Source organism: Coregonus lavaretus (assembly GCF_964263955.1).
Source record: "Coregonus lavaretus genome assembly, chromosome: 17".
NCBI classification, from domain to species: Eukaryota; Metazoa; Chordata; class Actinopteri; order Salmoniformes; family Salmonidae; genus Coregonus; species Coregonus lavaretus.
This window is the reverse complement of record NC_140004.1, coordinates 24261146-24282781: the sequence shown is the minus strand read 5'-3', so window position 1 is coordinate 24282781 and position 21636 is coordinate 24261146. Positions and strand designations below refer to the sequence as shown.

At 43.2% G+C, this 21636-nt stretch overlaps 1 protein-coding gene across 1 annotated transcript; it reads right to left on the bottom strand.

Moving 5' to 3' along the window:
- Positions 1–1266: 1266 nt before the first annotated feature.
- Positions 1267–15202, bottom strand: LOC311144728 (vacuolar protein sorting-associated protein 33A). Its single transcript, XM_084180823.1, has 13 exons — positions 15082–15202; positions 14777–14842; positions 14481–14608; positions 8607–8793; positions 8354–8470; positions 5547–5721; positions 5172–5368; positions 4177–4303; positions 3851–3918; positions 3543–3680; positions 3288–3425; positions 2804–2972; positions 1267–1949 (listed from the first exon to the last, which is right to left on the bottom strand). Exons 1-13 carry the CDS (start codon positions 15181–15183, stop codon positions 1756–1758), a joined length of 1806 nt encoding a protein of 601 aa, XP_084036949.1. The 5' UTR covers positions 15184–15202; the 3' UTR covers positions 1267–1755.
- Between the last annotated feature and the right edge of the window lie 6434 nt (positions 15203–21636).

Below are 21636 nucleotides of genomic sequence, written 5' to 3'. Positions count from 1 at the left end.
GGGTTAGAGTCCCGTTCCTTGAAAGCGGCAGCTCTACCCTTTAGCTCAGTGCGGATGTTTCCTGTAATCCATGGCTTCTGGTTGGGGTATGTACGTACGGTCACTGTGGGGACGACATCATCGATGCACTTATTGATGAAGCCAGTGACTGATGTGGTGTACTCCTCAATGCTGTCTGAAGAATCCCGGAACATGTTCCAGTCTGTGCTAGCAAAACAGTCCTGTAGCTTAGCATCTGCGTCATCTGACCACTTTTTTATTAACCGAGTCACTGGTGCTTCCTGCTTTAGTTTTTGCTTATAAGCAGGAATCAGGAGGATAGAGTTATGGTCAGATTTGCCAAATGGAGGGCGAGGGAGAGCTTTGTATGCATCTCTGTGTGTGGAGTAAAGGTGGTCTAGAGTTTTTTTCCCTCTGGTTGCACATTTAACATGCTGGTAGAAATTAGGTAGAACGGATTTAAGTTTCCCTGCATTAAAGTCCCCGGCCACTAGGAGCGCTGCATCTGGATGAGCGTTTTCCTGTTGATTTATGGCCTTGTACAACTCATTCAGTGCAATCTTAATGCCAGCATTGGTTTGTGCTGGTAAATAGACAGCTATGAAAAATATAGATGAAAACTCTCTTGGTAAATAGTGTGGTCTACAGCTTATCATAAGATACTCTACCTCAGGCGAGCAAAACCTCGAGACTTCCTTAGTATTTGATTTTGTGCACCAGCTGTTGTTTACAAATATACACAGACCGCCACCCCTTGTCTTACCGGAGTCAGCCGTTCTATCCTGCCGATGTAGCGTATAGCCCGCTAGCTGAATGTTATCATTGTCGTCGTTCAGCCACGACTCGGTGAAACATAAGATATTACAGTTTTTAATGTCCCGTTGGTAGGATAACCGTAATCTTAAGTCATCCAATTTATTTTCAAATGATTGAACGTTGGCTAATAGGATTGATGGAAGAGGCAGTTTACTCGCTCGCCGTCGGATCCTTACAAGGCACCCTGATCTACGTCCACGATATCTCCGTCTCTTCCTCACGCGAATGACGGGGATTTGGGCCTTGTCGGGTGTCTGTATGATATCCTTCGCGGCCGCCTCGTTGAAGAAAAAATCTTCGTCCAATACGAGGTGAGTAATCGCTGTCCTGATATCCAGAAGCTCTTTTTGGTTATAAGAGAATTTAGTCACATTGTAGAGTGTAAGGACAAATGTTAAAATGGCCAGTTTTTTTGAGACCTGTCATTGACTCTGGTTATAAAAGCAGTAATCAGCAGTCAATTACACATTTTATTTAAAGGACTACTTTTCACATAAATAATGGCAAGCAAAGAAAACCCCTATACTGTACAACACAAAATATAGGTTGAAATCACAAAAATAATAAACAATAATAATACAAGCATCTTCCTTTCAGCCTTTGTGTTAATACAGTATATATATATATTTTTTACAATGATCTCAAAACCTTCCAACATGCCCCAAGTAAGATTACATCTTCTCGGCTCCATACAATGACCAAACCAGGTGACAATGGAGATGTGCATTTAGCAAGCTGTTAGAGTTGCAGGCAAAGGACAGGGAGAATTGAGGAGCTGACTCCTGGTCACCTCACACTGACAGTTGCTGAGATCAATCAGACACACCTGCAGGGCGCTGGAATATGGACATTAAAAAGAAGCGGCAAGGTCTTTTGTTCCGACTGTTTGATGTGTCTGTCTAGCTGTGCATCTGTTCCCCCGAGGGGGCGGCAGCGGGCTCAGGGGGCCTGGGCCTCCGGGCGGTCCATCAGAGACTTGATCCAGCTGGTACCATTGATGAGCTTGGTGGTGGCAATGATGTACTCTGTGCCACCATCCTCCATCTGAGACAGGAAGCGCAGGGCAGCGATTTCCGCGTATGTCACCCCTCCCAGAAAGAACACCAGTGTGGTCCTGTTCTCCCCCTGCTGGCCTGTGGGACAGAGTGGGGAGAGAAAACAGTCAAACAGGGTGGAGATCACAGGGTGCACCACTCTCTGAGGGTGACTCAAGGGGAGTTGGTAAATGCAAAAAACACATTTCTATTTCACACATGTGAAACAGGACAAATATAAGCACCCACCAAATTATTAATATTATTACTTAGCAGAGTATGTTTGTTTTGAAGTGAGGTTACTTTAATCTCAAAAACCGATATTGTACATGTAAATACACAAAGAAAGTAAGAGACACAGCGCCTCGAGTCAACCCCCATCCACCCATGTCCCACCCACACATTATTCTCTCAAATCTCAAACAAACTCCGCCCTCTTCCTGTTACAACAGGCTTGTCTATTGTCAGTCTTCCATTATCACCTTTCTAGAACAAAGATATGGCAGACATGTAAAAACAAGTCAACTGTCTAATACCCAAACTCACAGTTCTAATTAACACATTACATGGTGTAAATAAAAGGCATCTCATCAAATTAATTATCCCCTTGTCAATGAGATGTCCAAACTGACCCTGGAGTCAGCAACGCACAGTTACAATGCTTAAGATGAGAAGGATATTCAACACTCTGGTCTCTGAAAGGTCTCTGCCCCTCCTCTTTCATACACAAACAATCACCCAAACAGACGCACACTTAACGGTAATGTCCAGTTTTGTTCACTGTGTACAATAAATCAACTGCTGCTCAAAGACATGTGGCACGGCATGGACAAAGCAAGCTCTTATCTACAGCCAGCAGATCACCACACAGGTGATCATTCACCCAGCCTTTCAATAGCTCAGCTTGTTGAGCAAGAGAGCAACTGGCTGCCTTGGTCTCCTGCGGTCCTTACGTTTCTTATGGAGGCCGGCAGGCAGCTGTTGTCTCTCCTCAAAGTGTGGACCTGGGAGCATCTTCAGAACTTCCTCGATGCTGCGCCAGCCGGGCCTGGCCAACACCTGGGTCAGACGGATGCTGAGAGGAGCATAACCACTATACACATAGGAGATGTCATTGGGGTTCTGGAGGAAGATGACAGACACACAAGCTGGGTATCAGTACAGACAATACTACATACAAATCCCACTCTCACAGTTGGAGATAAAAGTATGCACATGAGTTTTGGTAAGGTTGTTGTTACATAGAAATTTGGTTAATGCTTTGAGCATTTTTTCCTCAACTTGCTTAATAAAAAAAACAACCCAACTCCATTATTGTGCAATTCCAAAGCAATGACTAAATTGTCACTAGAATAATAACAGTGTTATTACACAGGTGTAAGTGTTACCCTCCCCCCTCCCAGACTACATTATGTCTCCCTCATGGAATTCATTCACCTGTTCGTTGGCATCCTCCATCCAGAGCTTGAGTGTCTTTCTGATAGTGGGGTAGTTATTCCTGGTGCTTGTCTGGAGCTTCAGAAGACCTGTCTTCTCCAGGTTGTTGAGGGTAAGCATGTGTTCGTATCCATAGGTCTGGAGAAAACAGCACAGGTCAATCATGTTGCCACAGTAGTTTTCATCACATCTTCAAAATACCATCACTAGTATTAAAACACTGACTTATTGTAATGTAATCAGAAGAAAATGCACCTGAAGGATCTCCCTCTTGTAGTAGTCCAACACCTTCTGCTTGAGACCGTTGTTGCAGACCGACTGCATACAGACCAGCCGCAGGATTTTGATCAGAGGATCCTTCTGGGCGATGCAGTCCTCAATATATGTGTTAACCTGGACAATGGGAAAAAGGGGCGGTTGGTCAGCAAGCCTAGACATGAGCACACACATGCATGCAGGGACTAAGCAAAACATTCTGTTTATAGTGAAGGCAGCTTCAAATATTATCAGAGCCAACCACATGTCCACACTACAATATACAAAGCACTGAAAACCTTGTGTACCTTGTCTGTGTCAACTCCAGTCATAAACTCCTGCTCCACTGTCAGGTTATCAAAGAAGGCCTCAGAGGCTGAATCAGAGTGAGAGAGAAAGAGAGAGAATATCCCTTTACCTCTGTCAACGAGTATCAACAATAGTCTTTCTCTAAACAATATGCCACACATTTGACAAAGTCCACCACATTAAATGTCACCAAGATCAGATTGTATCCATTTTTTAGGGTGGAGGGCAGGAAGAAAAACAGATGAAGACATAGAAAGAAGGGATGAGGAATGAAGAGTTGTTAGTTGGACATGAAAGGAGAAGGAGTAAAAGTTGTTCTTCTCACTGGTGATGTCCTTGATGAGCTCAGCTATAGAGGTGTGATTGGCCAGCGAGCTCCGTGCTGCCTGCATGTGGGGCAGCTGGGACACAAACTGCTTTATCTCGCCCACTGTTTTGGCATTATGTCGCTCCTGCAAGACAAAATCAATGAACTAACATTAACACTGGAAAAAAGAGACTGTGTAGTGTTACATACAGATGTTGTGAAATGTGAGAGCGGGTTGAGATGACTAAAATCCCCTAGGTAATTACAAAAAAATCTACTTATCAACTACACAATAAACAGACACTGAACTCAACCCAAATATGTGGGAATGATTTCAGATTAAACATACAGTATGGAATGCTGCCATGTAGGTATAACAGTAGTAAGAAATGGTGTGTTGCCTGGAGAACAGCTGATGCTCTCACTGATACGGTCATCCATCAAACTAGAGAAAATCAACTTTGATTGGGAACAGGTCTGGGCAAGACAGAAATATAAGAATACATCAACTGAAACACCCACAGGTGTGGGTCTAATTCAGTCTAATTATCACATGCAAAACATCCAGTGACAGTTATGATGCCAAAAGTGTAGGCCTGTTGGGGATGCGTAACAAATAATCAGTGGGAGATTACGCATAACCTAAACACAGCAGAAAACTGCTTTTTTGTTGCTTTAATCTGCCACTCCTTTATCATAAAAAGTGTGTTTACGGTCTTGATCGATAATACTAATTGTTAGTTGGCTTTACTTTTTGCCATTGGAAAACCACCTTCTGAAAAGTCTACCTGGCACATAGAAGGTTATCAATAAGAACACAAATTGATATGATTAGAGAAAGCGGTAGCTAATGTAATTGAGCTTGCGTGGTCTGACATTGGGACTTATCTGAGATTGTTATCACCAGTTTGTGAAGTGACCTTTATAACACATTAACAAAGTGATTTGGATCAAATTAGACAGGAGTGGTTACAGAGAATCTGTCTGTCTGTGCACGCTTGGATGAAGCCAACCTCAAAGGCAGCAGAGATGATCTTGGCCTTCTTGCTCAGTGCAGCCCCTATGGCGTTGAAGTTTTTGTCCCGTATTTCAGCATACAGCTCCTCTGCGGAGTTGAGCTGCATCTTCTTGGGCTCCGTGGGCAGGTCTTTACCCGCCTCAGCCTGCTTCTTTTGGGCAGCAAACTTCTCAGGAGGCAACTTGACATAACCTATGTTTGCATGCGCACAGAATAGATAAACAAGCAAACAAAGCACACAAAGGTCCAAAACCCCATACACAAATCGACAGAAACCCCTCAAGATGTCTTTATGTCAATCAATGTGATTAAATATGTCTGTATTTAGCTTGCATTGTGTTTTCATGCATTAACAGAGGCCCATCCTCACCGTTGGTGATTCCATAGACTTCGTCAATGAGGCCCTCATAGGTGAGCTGTGTGGCCAGAGGGGTGAGCAGGTCTATGTTGCGGTCCAGCAGCAGCAGTGAGTCAAACACAGGTAGGATCTGTGTCTGACTGCCAGCAAACTCCCTCTTCATCCTAAGCATCATGTTAGCTACATGCTGCACATGGAGAAGACATGAGGGTTTTATTTCTAACACAATTAATGCATTAATCTAAGAACATACTGCCCGCCAATCAGGTGCGTAGCGCAGTGTCGCAATGTCCTTTTTAGTCTCAAAAGGGGTGGCTCCTTGTAGAGCGCTCCGACATTTGACATACTCCCGTACCACATTAACATTATAACACGCTATGTCATTACTTGAGTAGTCGTGGGGGCAGTGTTGTGTAGGCAATGAAGCTCGCTTGGTTCCTTGATCTGATCTATAGGCTATGTATCAAAGTAGCCTATTTTGCATTGATAAGAAAATATAATCTCAGCGACTGTTCAAACAATAAACCAAACATTGTAGCCTTATTAAAATCCCCCCAAAATATTGAAAAAATGTGGGCTACAGAAATAAAAGGGAACAATTTGAAGCCATATGGCATAAAGTGTTACAAGCCCTAGAAATATCAAAAAGATGACAAATGAGAAAAAAAAATATTATGAGAACAAAGATGGATATGGATACTGTGGGAACATGTAGGTTTTAGCAAGTATGATGTCAATAATGTTTTTTTATGTTGAAGGTTGGGCTTTAAGTCCCAGCCAACGTCATGTCTAGTTTAGTGGATCCATGTCTGGGAAATGTTGTTTATTGTCTGTTGTCTGAAAAACAAAAAAAAAACGTTTAAAAAAAAGAATCCCCCCCAAAAGTGTATTTTGTTTAGAAGTAGGCTATTGGACATTCTATTTTTAGCTGTTATGGGAGTGAATACATTCAAGCAGCATATTAAACTGGGATAACATTGTAGGTTACATCGACAAGTACACAAACATTTGCCAGGGCATATTATTTATTTATAAATCTGATTATTTCACATGGCGATGTGGGAAGCTAATCAACTTCAAAATCACTTCAACTTCAAGATTGCTATCTTGGTTTAGCTTGGCATTAAATAAGCAGCCTATTTTGCATTGAAAACCAAATTTCATCTCAGCAACTGTTCAAACAATAAACCAAACAACATTGTAGCCTTATTAGAATCCCCCCAAAAGGTATTTTGATTAGAAGTGATAACGTTATTCTAGGCTATTTTGAAACGCAAAAACAGATAGCCATGTGCTTGTTTTTCTCCATGACTAAAAATGATGACATTCTATTTTTAGCTGATATGGGAGTGAATACAGTGAAGCAGCATATCAAATTAGGATAATGTTGTAGGCACCGGCAAGTATAAGAATATTTGCCAGGGTATATTATTTAATTATAAACTGGGTGGTTCGAGCCCTGAATGCTGATTGGCTGACAGCCGTGGTATATCAGACCGTATACCGGGTACAACAAAACATTTATTTTTAATGCTCTAATTAAGTTGGTAACCAGCTTATAATAGCAATAAGGCACCTCTGGGGTTTGTGGTATATTGTCAATATACATGGCTAAGGGCTGTATCCAGGCACTCTGCGTTGCGTTGTGCATAAGATCAGCCCTTAGCCGTGGTATATTGGCCATATACCACACACCCCTCTGGCCATATTGCTTAATTATAAATCGGATTATTTCACATGGTGATGTGGGAAGCTAATCAACTTCAAAATCACTTCAACTTCAAGATTGCTGTCTTAGTTTAGCTTGGCATTAAATAAGTGGTCTATTTTGCATTGATAACAAAATATAATCTCAGTGACTCTTCAAACAATTAACCAAACAACATTGTAGCCTTATTAGAATCCCCCACAAAGGTATTTTGTTACGAAGTAATAACTACCTGATTGACTACCTAAAAACAGCCCCAAGCCATGTGCTTTCATTTTCTCCATCAGCAAAAATGATAGCATTCTATTTTTAGCTGATATGGGAGCTAATATATTCAAGCAGCATATAAAATGGGTCTAATGTTGTAGGTTACACTTGTCAGGGCATACTATTTAATTATAGATCTGATTATTTCACATGGGTAGATGTGGGAAGCTAAAAGGCTAGCTTCCTGGCTGTTTTTAGCCAGCTAGCTAGCAAGCTGCTAGCGGAGTAGCCTACAGCCAACTGGCAGGCACAAAACGAGGTAATTTAAAACAAACCTAAACTTTCGTTACATGTAGCTATCAATCAAATATGTAGTTGGTTTTCATAAAAATTTGTTAACAGTGGTGATGAAGTTTAAAACGTGATTCTTCTTTGATTTTGCCACAAATGGGAAGACAACAACAGGAAAATCTATGCTATCACCCCCTTGTGTATGTTACTATTAGGGGGTCTAAAAACACATGGACCAGCGAGGGTATCATGTTACAAAAGGTGCTCCAATAAATTCTGACTCCACCCAAGAGTATGCACACGTGTAGATCTACGCACGTTAAGTGTGTGGAAATCTTTAGTTAGTAGACTATCTTTGGTAGAGCGCATACGGCTCGCCTTGCTCCCTCCGATAGTCAAACAAACTGTGAGATTTTTACATGAAAGTAATGCAAAGTAATATAACTGGTAATATAACACGTTACTTTCCACACAAATTCATATTGTAGAGTACCGCTTTACTTTTGTTAAATGTAATGAGTAATATTTTACATTTCCAAATAACTAATAACAACACTGCTGCCAATATGGAATTCTAAACCTAATGAAGTCCCAAGTCGTTCCCTATACTCACCCGTGCACACTCCCCTTTCCCAAATATCTGGGGGATGGTCCCATACAGAGCCTGGAGAGTCATAAGGCCCTTGGCGGTGTGGTAAAGACTTGTCTGGTCACTTTCTAGATAGCATTCCTAAAACAGACAGGCAGGGCACATGAATGGGTTATTACCCCATACAATACAAACGATAGCTTTGGACCTGAGCCTTACTGGGCCTATGCACTGGGACATGTGTTGTGTCTATGTGCATGTCCCTGTCCTAACCTACCCTGAAGGCCCCCTCAGACTCCATGGAGAGCAGGTCTCCATCATAGGGGATGAGGTCTAGGATGTACTCGTCTATGTTGATGAACGAGCCCAGGACCCCCTGCTCCTTCAGCCGCTGCTCACAGAGCATGCTCCGCCGGGGCACAAACAGGATGTGGAAGTCACGTGGGGAATGCATCTTATCCTCACTGCAGGAACACACATTGAACACAAGAGATACGCTATAAGAGGGAAAGCAAAACCCATCCACACCCACCCAGATGCAATACTGGCTGCAGCATTACTCCAAAAACAAGGACAGTGTTTAACATAGGGATATGACAAATGTAAAACATTTGAAAATGACGTGAATTCCAAATTCAGATATGGTCACGCATGACCGCTAGGGGGCAATGCAGTTCAATGTACCGCAGTCCTGGCTACCTACCAGCTAGACCGTGTTCACCTTACCGCTATCCCCCACCTACTCAACAAAGATGGTATTAAAGGATCCCAAAAAAATTTACAACGAAATCTCTATTTTTTATGTAAATGGAAGTTATAGAAGGGTCCAGACATGTTTTTCAGAAACTTACCCCAAACAGCAAATCACTTCCTCATCCTCGTTTTGTAGTACGGGGTCCCGAAAAAACATGAACAAAGGCTCCAAAAACACCCAAATACGTCCTTTTAGAAATAGCAAAGCTCACAGTATGGTGATGCAGGTCTTTAGATGTTGTACACATGAAATTCTGTCATTCCAAACTTTATCCGCAACGTTATATTCCATTTTGTTGCGACTCGAGCAATACCTCTCCGTCCATTCTACAAGTAACTGCCAAAATAAAGGAAACACTTGAGTAAAGGAGGGATAGAAAGAATATTGAAAGCATGGGGTGCTTTCACACAGAAAGTTCCAGACACTTGTAGAATCTATGCCAAGGGGCATCTGAAGCCCTGCATCACTATAGTGAGAACTTTGCTGTTTCTAAAAGGATGTATTTGGGTGTTTTTGTAGCCTTTGTTCATGTTTTTTAGGGGCCCCCATACTACACAACAAGGATGAGGAAGTGATTTGCGGTAAGTTTCTCAAAAACATATGAAATCACAAAAAAGGTGTCTGGACCCTTCTATTAGATGCCATTTAGATCAAAAGTAGAAATGTGGTTGTAAATAAGAAAATGTATCCTTTAATGCCATTTTAGGTTCTCTGTTGTGTGCCTCTCCTCCATGTTCTCAGTTGTCAGTACATGGAACTTCATGTCCCACTTTTCATCAAAGTGATGGCTCGTTGCAGTGAATTTGTATTTATGCCTTTATGATGATGATGATCGGGACCTGTTAGTGGTAGTTCTGTGATAACTGCACTGTGATTTTAATTTGGCTAAAGAAAAGTTTGAAAAAAGTTTTCTAAACGTTAACCAGCCCAAACTCATTTAAACGTTACACCCCTAATGCCAGTGAGATAATGTGATGTTGACCTTCTTCTTCTTGTTCTTCTTTGAGATTGGGTTGTCGGATCACATCCAACTTGTAAGGTGCATACACCGCCACCTACTGTACTGGATTGTGAGGCCAGTTACGGCCTACCTATATTAAATTATCATTAGTCCTGTTCCTCCAAGAAAATGAAATAGCACCATAGACACCACTTCCCTCCCCCCACTACACCACCCAAACCCCAACCCTGTCCAGCCTCTCAACCCTTTCACACAATCTCTCCCTATCTACGTCAAACAGTTCACAAAATATCAACACATGCTCCACCGTTTCCTCCACTAAACAGTCATCACACAGACCTGTTTCATGTCTCCCTATCATCCATAACATAGCATTCAAACCTGTGTGCCCAAACCGTAATCTACTCCACAAAACTTCCTCTCCTACATCCCATACTCCCCATCTCTTCCTTAACTGACTGATGCATGCGATAAAATTGCCTCCCCTTACTACTAGCATCCCACTCCCTTTGCCAAAGATCATGTCCTTTTGCCCAGATCAAGGACTTGACTTCCCTCCGGCCCAGCGGGACCTGAATATCTACCCCCTCTCTCCTCACCGCACTCTTAGCCACCACATCGGCCTTCTCATTACCCTCCCCACCCACATAGGCGGGAACCCAGCAAAAGCTTACCACCACTCCCATCCTCTCCAATCCCATTAACAGCACCATCATCTCAACAAACAAGTCTCCCCTATCTGACCTGCCCGTCTTCACACTACTCAACACTGCACCCGAATCAGAGCAGATCACCACTCTGTGGTTTTACCTCCTCCATCCATCTCAAACCAATAATCATGGCCATCAACTCGGCCGCATACACTGACACATAATCAGTTAACCGCTTACATACTCTAACATTGAAATCTGGGATATACACCCCTGCCTCCACCCTACCACTGACTGGATCCTTTGAACCATCTGTATATATCCTTAAAAATGAATAAAACAGATTATCTATTTACTGTATCTCTCCACACAACGACTCACGTCCTCACCCCATTCTCTCCTACCCTCAATCATGTCCACATCTACACTTGGTTTCGGAAACAGCCACGGAGGAAAGTTCCCCAATGCAATTACTGTCCCTATCTCTATCTCCCCCAGTCCATATTCTACCGCTTTCTGCCCGATTGTCCACCCGTACGCCCTCTGCTTACCTACTCCTCGCTCCCAGAATTCCCCTTCTGAACTCTCTTTCAAACTCGCCCAGTACGCTAATGCAAGTTTGTCCCGCCTTATCCTCAGTGGCAGTTTCCCACTATCCACCTGCAATGCCTCAACAGGTGTCGTCCTGAAGGCATCCACACACAATCTCAGGGCCCTTGAATGTATCCTATCCAGGCGCTGTAGTACCGTTCTGGCTGCTGATCCATACACAAAGCACCCATAATCCATAGATGACCTGATCAGATCAATGCCTGATACATATACAACAGTGTTTGTCTATCCGACCCCCAATCACATCCTGCCACTGCCCTCATGAGGTTTCAGCACCTTCCTACACTTAATTTCAATATGCTCAACATGTCTCTTCCACCTAAGCCTCTCATCAAACCACATACCTAAATAATGAAACTCTGACACCCTACCTATATTACATTTACATTTTCGTCATTTAGCAGACGCTCTTATCCAGAGCGACTTACAAATTAGTGCATTACATTTAGATTTACATTTACGTCATTTAGCAGACGCTCTTATCCAGAGCGACTTACAAATTGACTATATCCTGACCATATATTTGCAGCCTAACATCTTTAACCTTCTTCCTAGAAAACACCATAAAGCAGGACTTGGCCACAGACATCCTAAACCCCCAGGTCAAAGACCAATCTAGCACAACTCCGACAGCTTCTTGGATCTTCCTCATCACAAATTTTACATTCCCACCTCTGTTCCCCATCATCAGCATGCAAGGCCATACACCCACTCCCTGTCCCACATCCTTAAATATGTAATCTATCATCAGGGTGAACAACACCGGACTAACCACACTTCCCTGAGGATTGCCATTGTCCACTTCAAACCGCATTGACAATTCTGACCCCACCCCACCCGTATAACTCGATTGAACAAGTAGTCCATGATCCAGTTATACAGACGTCCCCCAATGCACTCAACTTGATCAAGAACCCTTCCCTCCACAAGGTATCGTAAGCTTTCTCAATGTCAAAATACACAACACTCAACACCTCTTTTAATGTCAGGGCCTTGGCTATCTCTGTACTAACTGTCACCAGGGCATCCATGGCAGACTCCCTCTCCTGAACCTACTCTGTGCTACGCTCATCAAACCCCTAACTTCCAAGAAATACATCATCCTACTCACTATGATCTTTTCCATCAATTTACACATGTTGGATGTCAGCGCGATAGGCCTATAACTGCCCACCCTAGCGGGATCTTTACCTGGATTTACAAACGACAACACCACCGCACGTTTCCACCCAGCAGGTATCACCCCTGTCCTCCACAACTTATTATACAACCCTAACACTGCTTCCAACACACTGTTCGGTGCATGCTTAAACATCACATAACACAGCCTATCTTCTCCAGGAGCAGTCCGCCCGCAGCCCTCCAACGTCCTTGTCATCTCAAACATAGAAAACTGCATCCATAGCTCCTCCTGACTCCCCTTTTTTCTTTAAAACATCTCCACGCTCCTTTAACTTTTCCCTACGTCTCCTCTTACTCTCATCACAAAGGTGCTCACATCTATGGACCGCTGCAAATGCACCAGGACTTTGCCTTTTCTTTACTTGATACAGCTGTGACATTTCCGTCTACCAACATGGAATTCCCTTCCCCATAATTTTTTCAAACTGCACCAATTTCGGTCCCTCTACCAATAGTGGAGCAAAATTCCCGCCATGCCTCCCTTTCGCTATCTTAATCGTTCTTCTCACCGTCGCTCTCTTGCTTTGATACTCCATGATATTCCTTTCTGTCAAGCCATTCCTAAGTACCTGTAGAGCTATATCCGTTTCCCGCACCACCTTTGAGCACTCATCTGTCCACCATGGCACCACCCGCCGTCTTCCTCCCCCCAAACACACTGGAACAGTCACATCTGCAGCTGATATAATTACAGACGTTACTGCCTCATCCACAGACCCCTCCATTGATCATTTTTGTCCTGCCCGCTCACACAGGTACTTGAACATCTTCCAGTTAGCTTTCTAACAGCACCACCTCATGTTATTGCCTCTACTCTGCATACACACATCCATATTGACCTTACATCGAACTGGAAAATGATCACTCACTACCGTGGTTTCTCTCCTCCCTTCCCATTCACACCTCCCTGGCACCGCCGCAGATACATTTTACATTTACATTTTAGTCATTTAGCAGACGCTCTTATCCAGAGCAACTTACAGTTAGTGAGTGCATACATTATTTTTTTTATTTTTTCACACTGGCCCCCCGTGGGAATCGAACCCACATCCCTGCCGGCCATTCCCTCCCCTACCCTGGACGACGCTGGGCCAATTGTGCGCCGCCCCATGGGTCTCCCGGTCGCGGCCGGCTACGACAGAGCCTGGATTCGAACCAGGATCTCTAGTGGCACAGCTAGCCTTAGACCACTGCGCCACTCGGGAGACACCAATGTCAAGTCCAAGGAAAACTCTGTACCCCTCGCCACATTGATTCTCGTCCCCCTCCCATCATTAACACACACTAATCCTGTTATCCATAAATTCTTTGACTATACTCCCATTGTTATCTTTATGCGTACTTCCCCAGATTTCATTATGGGCATTAGAATCACCACACCATATTACCTTCCTATCCCTACATGTCCTATCAATCCCTTCTAACTGTTCTAACATGAGAGGTTTGCAGGGGTTATAGAAATTAACTATTACAATTGTTACCTCTATTCCTACATATTTCTATCCCCACACATTCCAATTCCTGTATCTCCAATACGCTGTACGCCATCCCCTCTTTAACAAACGTAGCACAACCCCCACCCGACCCCTCCCCTCTATCACACCATACTGAACTGAATCCCGGAATCACAAACTCCAGCTGAGGTTTGAGCCATGCCTCTTGGACATACACTACATCTGGCACTACTTCCATGTCATATACAAACTTCTTAAACTCCTGCCCGTTAGCTATTAAGCTTCTAGCGTTCCATTGAAGGACTGCAAAAAACACTTAATAGGTTGCTTCTGTAATTCCCAGGAAAAATCTTTGGCCGTGCGTACCGCCACATCTATGCATGCAGACTTTTTCTTAACCTGATCACTCATATTCATCACACTACACATGAACGCCAAGAAGTCAACCCTGTTCACCACCAACGACCGCACACTGATGGTCACATTCCGTAGCGACCCCAGTTTGTGCTACTCCCTCACCTCCCCCTGGGATGCTGACCTGATGACATTCTCTGCTATAATATCCATCAGTTCCAGTCTGGGACGGACAAAGAATATGATATTTTTCACGTCAGCAGCAGGGAGACGCCCCCCTTTGAGGGTGAACATCTTCTCCACCTCATGTTCCTAGAAGATATAAAGAAGACATATCTGTCAACAACCAGCTTGACATTTTGCTATTGCTGTAATGTGAGCCTTTGAAAACACAAGGATTCATTGTTGCCATTCTGTCAGACTCTCTTATAAAAAAGTGTTAGGTCTACACACCGAAGTACACATTTTAGCCAGTCTTACCTTCAACAAGGAATATTGTGCTATCAATCCAAAGGGTCCAGTCAGGTATTCATCCCACACAACAGCCTAAGGACAGTCAACAACAATTGTAGACACATAAATACAGTTTGAGTTCCAAAGTTGACCCTTGAATCAACTGCATCTATTTAGCTACTAACTATGTGGATGACTATGTACCACAACAACCCAATTATTTTTTATGTGGATGATAGCCTAGAATGCTAGCTAGTGTTGAACAGACAATTCGGATTAAAACAAGGTAAAAGGTTTTGTAATTTTTTTACGCTTTAATCCAGGCGTTTTACCTTGCTTCCTGCACATTTGTCCAAAAACTCACGGAGCTCCTTCCGCGCTGCTTCTCTCAAAATGTTTAAATTGACTCTTCCATAGGATAAGTGAGCAGACATTTTTGCTCTGACAGTAGCGAGAATCAGGTGACTGCTAGCGGGGGTGTGCATCATGTGACCCAAAAGCGAACTTCTTTGAGCTGTAATAAATATTCTGTCCAAAAGATGGCGCTAGATCTCCACAATGAATGCCGAGAAAGGCATTTAGAGATGGACGGTGCATTTAAAATGAATAAATAAATTAAAGACTAAAATTCGAGGACAAAGTGTGGCAATAGTATTAACGATATGCCTCTAGAAACACGTTTTGTAGATGCAAGTTTGATGAAGCCTATAAAACACAGACATGCAATGTGGCCTTTCATGGGGGTGGGAGGGGGACTGGGGACAAAAACTTCATAATGCTACCCCGACCTGCAGGCTGATTGAGCATCCATGAAAATAAGATTCAATATTAAAAGGCTATTGGAAAGTTTTTACTGAAAGTGTTTAGTCTACTTTCATTCAGCTAGTGTAGCCATTCAATGAAATTGTAAGTTGCAAGAAAAATGTAGAACTTAGAAACCAAGACAAATCTAAAGTAGAACCAGGCAAGAGTCCACTTGAGCATCAATGGAGGCTACTTGGATGCAGGGGTCTCCTTCCCAGAGTACCAAGAGCTTACCACGGAGGAGAGAACCCACGCAGGGCGCATTGTGTCGAGATCAGCCCCTAGCGACGGTGTTATAAGGAATTGAGAAGCACCCCTCTTCGCAAAAATATTGCTCGTGACAGGCGTTGCATGCGCAATGAACGGTTTTGCTGTTGATTCCAAGAAGCCTACCTTATAAAATGAGTCCGCATCATTTCCTGACATCTTCCTTCGAGAGAGGGCTGGAATCTCAGGTAGGCTTGCTACGGTTTTCTGACTGTCTGCATCTATTGTGAGCATTAGGTTACATTTCACGTATTGGAGTTTAGGGTGCTTTTATTAAATATTATTTTTTCCAGAACTGCAGTTACATGAATAAAGGAACATTATGCACACATATGGGGACTAGTTGGTTCTGTCACATCATCGCCGTCGCTTATGATGAAACATTGATGGAGCGCTCCCTGCGCTTCAGTTTATCTGAATGATTACATTTACATTTAAGTAATTTAGCAGACGCTCTTATCCAGAGCGACTTACAAATTGGTGCATTCAACTTAGATCTCATTGAACATTTATTTGAATTCGAAAATGATAGAATTTCATTACATAGATCTATGGTATGCAATATGATACTATCTCTATAAAATGACCCAATGGAACATAGTTTTTTTATCTACCTTATGTACGTGTTGAAGATGAAACCAAGTGAATAGATAGCATTTTATTTTCAGCTGTAACAAAAGCTTTGAATGAGTGAAATTACTTGAATACCAATAGTATGTATGCTATGCCATACAGCCGACTAAACAGTAAGGTTCAAGCTTTACTGACGTCGTTTTATGTTTAGCATAAATCAATGCGTCTATAAAACTGATATTAGGCTACAGTCTGTCTGTTGTAAAATACAGCATCATATGTATGCTGATTAATTGGTATATGATTATTTGACGTATTTCAATGTATTATCCATTTCATTCATGAATAACGTGGTCCATTAATAACCACTGATGATGGCAAAGCTTCATGCAGCCTCCATTTCTCCACCAAGGTCTCTACACACCCCTGTGCATTTTGTGCCTCTTTGCAATGAGATTGGTGGCAGCCTTCAATTAATTATCTCAGGTCTGGATGCTTCCTTGTTGCAGTGGTGTCGTGGGAGAAGAGCCCTGGTAGGTCATTTGGGAGATGCTGTGGTTGCAGTAAGCTTCCTCTCGTCTCATCCCTGGGCGTTGCTGCAGGATTTGAGAGAAACACATCAGTGCTTGATGTGCCTCCACTCCAGACCTGACTCAGGCAGATTGATTCTAAATGATTGCTTCAAGTCTATGGCAAGTGTTGGGGATGGTGGTATTGGGAGTACTATCATCATTTCAGGGTTTCTCAGTATAGCCAGTGTTTTGCCTCAATTATTCCCTAGATTAGGCTTGCCTGAATAATGGACCACAGGACCAGTCTATGGTTGGTTTTGGTTTTAACCTCAACATGGTTGTGGTTCAGATACCCCTGGCCCCCCACCCCTGTTCTCCATATGGCCTGAAGAGGAGGTTGAGACATCACACACCAAACATCCCCTGACCAATAGAACAATGACACATTACATTACATTACATTTTAGTCATTTAGCAGACGCTCTTATCCAGCGCGACTTACAGTTAGCACATACATTATTTTATCGAACCCACAACCCTGGCGTTGCAAACGCCATGCTCTACCAACTGAGACACAACCATAAGGCTTATGTTTTCCTGATGGTTGTGCCATTGTTTTATTGGTCAGGTGATGTTGAGGTTAAAACCAACCATGGACTGGTCCTGTGGTCCATTTACTCAGGCAAGCCTAATCTAGTGAAAAATCTAGGCGAAACACTGACTATACTGAGAAACCCTGAAATGACCAGCTCAAACTCTTGTCATTGTCTTGAAGCATGGGGATTACATGGGGGAGGGGAGATAAGACTGAATGAACGGCTTGCGATATCTGTAGTAGCCTCCTCTCACATAAGTAACTACTGTCGCGATTGGTCAACACCCTTGCACCCTCTCTCTCTCTCTGTCTCTCTTGCTCTCTCTCTGCTTCTCTCTCTACCACACTATCTATGTGCATCAACTACTGTAGAGAAAGAGAATGGAATGGCGAGAGAGGAGGAAAAATGTGACCATGTCTGTGAAGAAACAGGGAGAGTGAGAGGGGGAGGAAAAGATGATGAGCTTCTCACCATATACAGTATACACTGAGTGTACAAAACATTAGGAACACCTGCTTTTTCCATGACAGAGACTGACCAGGTGAATCCAGGTGAAAGCTATGATCCCTTGCTGATGTCGCCTGTTAAATCAACTTCAATCAGTGTAGATGAAGGGGAGGAGACAGGTTAAAGAATGATTTTTAAGCCTTGAGACAATTGAGAAATGGATTGTGTATGTGTGCCATTCAGAGGGTGAATGGGCAAGACAATAGATTTAAGTGCCTTTGAACAGGGTATGGTAGTAGGTGCCAGGCGCACCGGCTTGTGTCAAGAACTGCAACGCTGCTGGGTTTTTCAAGCTGAACTGTTTCCCGTGTGTATCAAGAATGGTCCACCACACAAAGGACATCCAGCCAACTTGACACAACTGTGGGAAGCATTGGAGTCAACACCTTGTAAAGTACATGCCCCAACTAATTGAGGCTGTTCTCAATATTAGGAAGGTGTTCCTAATGTTTGGAATACACAGTGTATACTGTATATATATTTATATATACAGTGAGGGAAAAAAGTATTTGATCCCCTGCTGATTTTGTACGTTTGCCCACTGACAAAGAAATGATCAGTCTATAATTTTAATGGTAGGTTTATTTGAACAGTGAGAGACAGAATAACAACAACAAAATCCAGAAAAACGCATGTCAAAAATGTTATAAATTGATTTGCATTTTAATGAGGGAAATAAGTATTTGACCCCTCTGCAAAACATTACTTAGTACTTGGTGGCAAAACCCTTGTTGGCAATCACAGAGGTCAGACGTTTCTTGTAGTTGGCCACCATATTTGCACACATCTCAGGAGGGATTTTGTCCCACTCCTCTTTGCAGATCTTCTCCAAGTCATTAAGGTTTCGAGGCTGACGTTTGGCAACTCGAACCTTCAGCTCCCTCCACAGATTTTCTATGGGATTAAGGTCTGGAGACTGGCTAGGCCACTCCAGGACCTTAATGTGCTTCTTCTTGAGCCACTCCTTTGTTGCCTTGGCCGTGTGTTTTGGGTCATTGTCATGCTGGAATACCCATCCACAACCCATTTTCAATGCCCTGGCTGAGGGAAGGAGGTTCTCACCCAAGATTTGACGGTACATGGCCCCGTCCATTGTCCCTTTGATGCGGTGAAGTTGTCCTGTCCCCTTAGCAGAAAAACACCCCCAAAGCATAATGTTTGCACCTCCATGTTTGACGGTGGAGATGGTGTTCTTGGGGTCATAGGCAGCATTCCTCCTCCTCCAAACACGGTGAGTTGAGTTGATGCCAAAGAGCTCAATTTTGGTCTCATCTGACCACAACACTTTCACCCAGTTCTCCTCTGAATCATTCAGATGTTCATTGGCAAACTTCAGACGGGCATGTACAGTGAGGGAAAAAAGTATTTAGTCAGCCACCAATTGTGCAAGTTCTCCCACTTAAAAAGATGAGAGAGGCCTGTAATTTTCATCATAGGTACACGTCAACTATGACAGACAAAATGAGAATTTTTTTTCCAGAAAATCACATTGTAGGATTTTTTATGAATTTATTTGCAAATTATGGTGGAAAATAAGTATTTGGTCAATAACAAAAGTTTCTCAATACTTTGTTATATACCCTTTGTTGGCAATGACACAGGTCAAATGTTTTCTGTAAGTCTTCACAAGGTTTTCACACACTGTTGCTGGTATTTTGGCCCATTCCTCCATGCAGATCTCCTCTAGAGCAGTGATGTTTTGGGGCTGTCGCTGGGCAACACAGACTTTCAACTCCCTCCAAAGATTTTCTATGGGGTTGAGATCTGGAGACTGGCTAGGCCACTCCAGGACCTTGAAATGCTTCTTACGAAGCCACTCCTTCATTGCCCGGGCGGTGTGTTTGGGATCATTGTCATGCTGAAAGACCCAGCCACGTTTCATCTTCAATGCCCTTGCTGATGGAAGGAGGTTTTCACTCAAAATCTCACGATACATGGCCCCATTCATTCTTTCCTTTACACGGATCAGTCGTCCTGGTCCCTTTGCAGAAAAACAGCCCCAAAGCATGATGTTTCCACCCCCATGCTTCACAGTAGGTATGGTGTTCTTTGGATGCAACTCAGCATTCTTTGTCCTCCAAACACGAAGAGTTGAGTTTTTACCAAAAAGTTATATTTTGGTTTCATGTGACCATATGACATTCTCCCAGTCCTCTTCTGGATCATCCAAATGCACTCTAGCAAACTTCAGACGGGCCTGGACATGTACTGGCTTAAGCAGGGGGACACGTCTGGCACTGCAGGATTTGAGTCCCTGGCGGCGTAGTGTGTTACTGATGGTAGGCTTTGTTACTTTGGTCCCAGCTCTCTGCAGGTCATTCACTAGGTCCCCCCGTGTGGTTCTGGGATTTTTGCTCACCGTTCTTGTGATCATTTTGACCCCACGGGGTGAGATCTTGTGTGGAGCCCCAGATCGAGGGAGATTATCAGTGGTCTTGTATGTCTTCCATTTCCTAATAATTGCTCCCACAGTTGATTTCTTCATACCAAGCTGCTTACCTATTGCAGATTCAGTCTTCCCAGCCTGGTGCAGGTCTACAATTTTGTTTCTGGTGTCCTTTGACAGCTCTTTGGTCTTGGCCATAGTGGAGTTTGGAGTGTGACTGTTTGAGGTTGTGGACAGGTGTCTTTTATACTGATAACAAGTTCAAACAGGTGCCATTAATACAGGTAACGAGTGGAGGACAGAGGAGCCTCTTAAAGAAGAAGTTACAGGTCTGTGAGAGCCAGAAATATTGCTTGTTTGTAGGTGACCAAATACTTATTTTCCACCATAATTTGCAAATAAATTCATTAAAAATCCTACAATGTGATTTGTCTGTCATAGTTGACGTGTACCTATGATGAAAATTACAGGCCTCTCTCATCTTTTTAAGTGGGAGAACTTGCACAATTGGTGGCTGACTAAATACTTTTTTCCCCCACTGTACATGTGCTTTCTTGAGCAGGGGGACCTTGCAGGCGCTGCAGGATTTCAGTCCTTCACGGCGTAGTGCGTTACCAATTGTTTTCTTGGTGACTATGGTCCCAAGAAGATCCTCCCGTGTAGTTCTGGGCTGATTCCTCACCGTTCTCATGATCACGAGGTCCTTCAAGTTAAATGGGTTCCACTGGTGTAGAGCAATCTGCCTTTTGGCTAACACCAAACGTGTTTGCTTATTTTTTTCTTTAAGCAATGCCTTTTTTCTGGCCACTCTTCCGTAAAGCCCAGCTCTGTGGGGTGTACGGCTTAAAGTGGTCATATGGACAGATACTCCAATCTCTGCTGTGGAGCTTTGCAGCTCCTTCAGGGTTATCTTTGGTATCTTTGTTGCCTCTTTAATTAATGCCCTCCTTTCCAGGTCCGTGAGTTTTGGTGGGCGGCCCTCTCTTGGCAGGTTTGTTGTGGTGCCATATTCTTTCCATTTTTTTATAATGGATTTAATGGTGCTCTGTGAAATGTTCAAAGTTTCTGATATTTTTTTATAACCCAACCCTGATCTGTACTTCTCCACAACTTTGTCCCTGACGTGTTTGGAGAGTTCATTGGTCTTCATGGTGTCACTTGCTTGGTGGTGCCCTTTGCTCAGTTGTGTTGCAGACTCTGAGGCCTTTCAGAACAGGTGTGTATATATACTGAGATCATGTG